The 945-nt window shown below is 65.0% G+C and overlaps 1 protein-coding gene across 1 annotated transcript in view; it reads left to right on the top strand.

The window, feature by feature from the left end:
* The first annotated feature begins 735 nt into the window (after positions 1-735).
* FFAR4 (free fatty acid receptor 4) overlaps positions 736-945 on the top strand; it is a 5,536-nt gene continuing 5,326 nt past the window's right edge. The window contains exon 1 of the mRNA XM_009888793.1: positions 736-939. Coding sequence (XP_009887095.1) covers positions 736-939 — 204 coding nt within the window. The remainder of the gene's footprint in view (positions 940-945) is intronic.

A 945-nucleotide genomic window follows, 5' to 3' on the forward strand; every position in this document is an offset into this window, starting at 1 on the left:
AACTCATAACACAGGTAAGATTCTGGATCAAATTAGTAAGTGGATCCCAATAATCAAGACAGTGACACTTTCCCTCCAAACCAGACCACCTTTAGCACAAGCAATGCACAGGACTGCTGTTTCTGCACTGTCCAGACGTGAGGCGATGGGTAAATTCCTCTTTTTTACCTTAGGGCAGCACTGGTTACCCCGGGCTCCCGAGAAGAGCTCTCGGAGCAGTATGACAGCCATCCATCTGCTTTAAGCCATGCACACATCCTCCAGCCGAGGGGAGCTGCCTGGGCGGCCTCCCCGGGTCACCAGCACCCTGGGGCCTTGCCAGCAGAGCAGGGCAGACCAGGGCCGGCCCTGGAGGAGGTGGCCGGGCCCGGGCCCTTCAGCATGGAGCTGGTGGCCTGCAGACCCATGCCCTCCCTGGGGAGGTGTCGGGCGGCCCCACTCACCCCCGGCCCCTCGCTGCCTCCCCACACACGGCGGCCTCGCCTTTGTGTGAGCTGCGCCGTGTTTACCCTCCCACTTCCTTGTTCCACTCCGGCACGAGGGCCATAAACCGCCCGGCTGGCACGGCCGAGCCCTCAGCGGACGAGCAGGAGGAAGAGGAGGGAGGGGGATGGCGGCCAGCCCCCTGCTCCGTGCCGGGAGGGCACCCCGGGTGCCACCGTGGCGGTTGGGAACGGAGCCCTTCCCCTAGCCCTCTCAGGCGGTTGGGCCTTCTCATGCCCGCTGACCACCCTCATGCCGGGGTCCCGGGTCGTGCCAGGGGGGCACGCGACCTACTTCCCCTTCTTCTCGGACTTCAGGGGCCACAACGTGACGGCCCTGCGTGTCGGTGAGTCGTCCGCCCTGGCCTCCATTTTCCTGCTGGCCTTGGTGGGAAACATCTGGGGCATCTGCCTGCTGGTGCGGCGGCAGCACCGGCTGCGCGCCGCCAACTGCCTTGTCCTC

The sequence above is a fragment of the Charadrius vociferus genome, unplaced genomic scaffold (genome assembly GCF_000708025.1).
Source record: "Charadrius vociferus isolate BGI_N301 unplaced genomic scaffold, ASM70802v2 scaffold436, whole genome shotgun sequence".
NCBI classification, from domain to species: Eukaryota; Metazoa; Chordata; class Aves; order Charadriiformes; family Charadriidae; genus Charadrius; species Charadrius vociferus.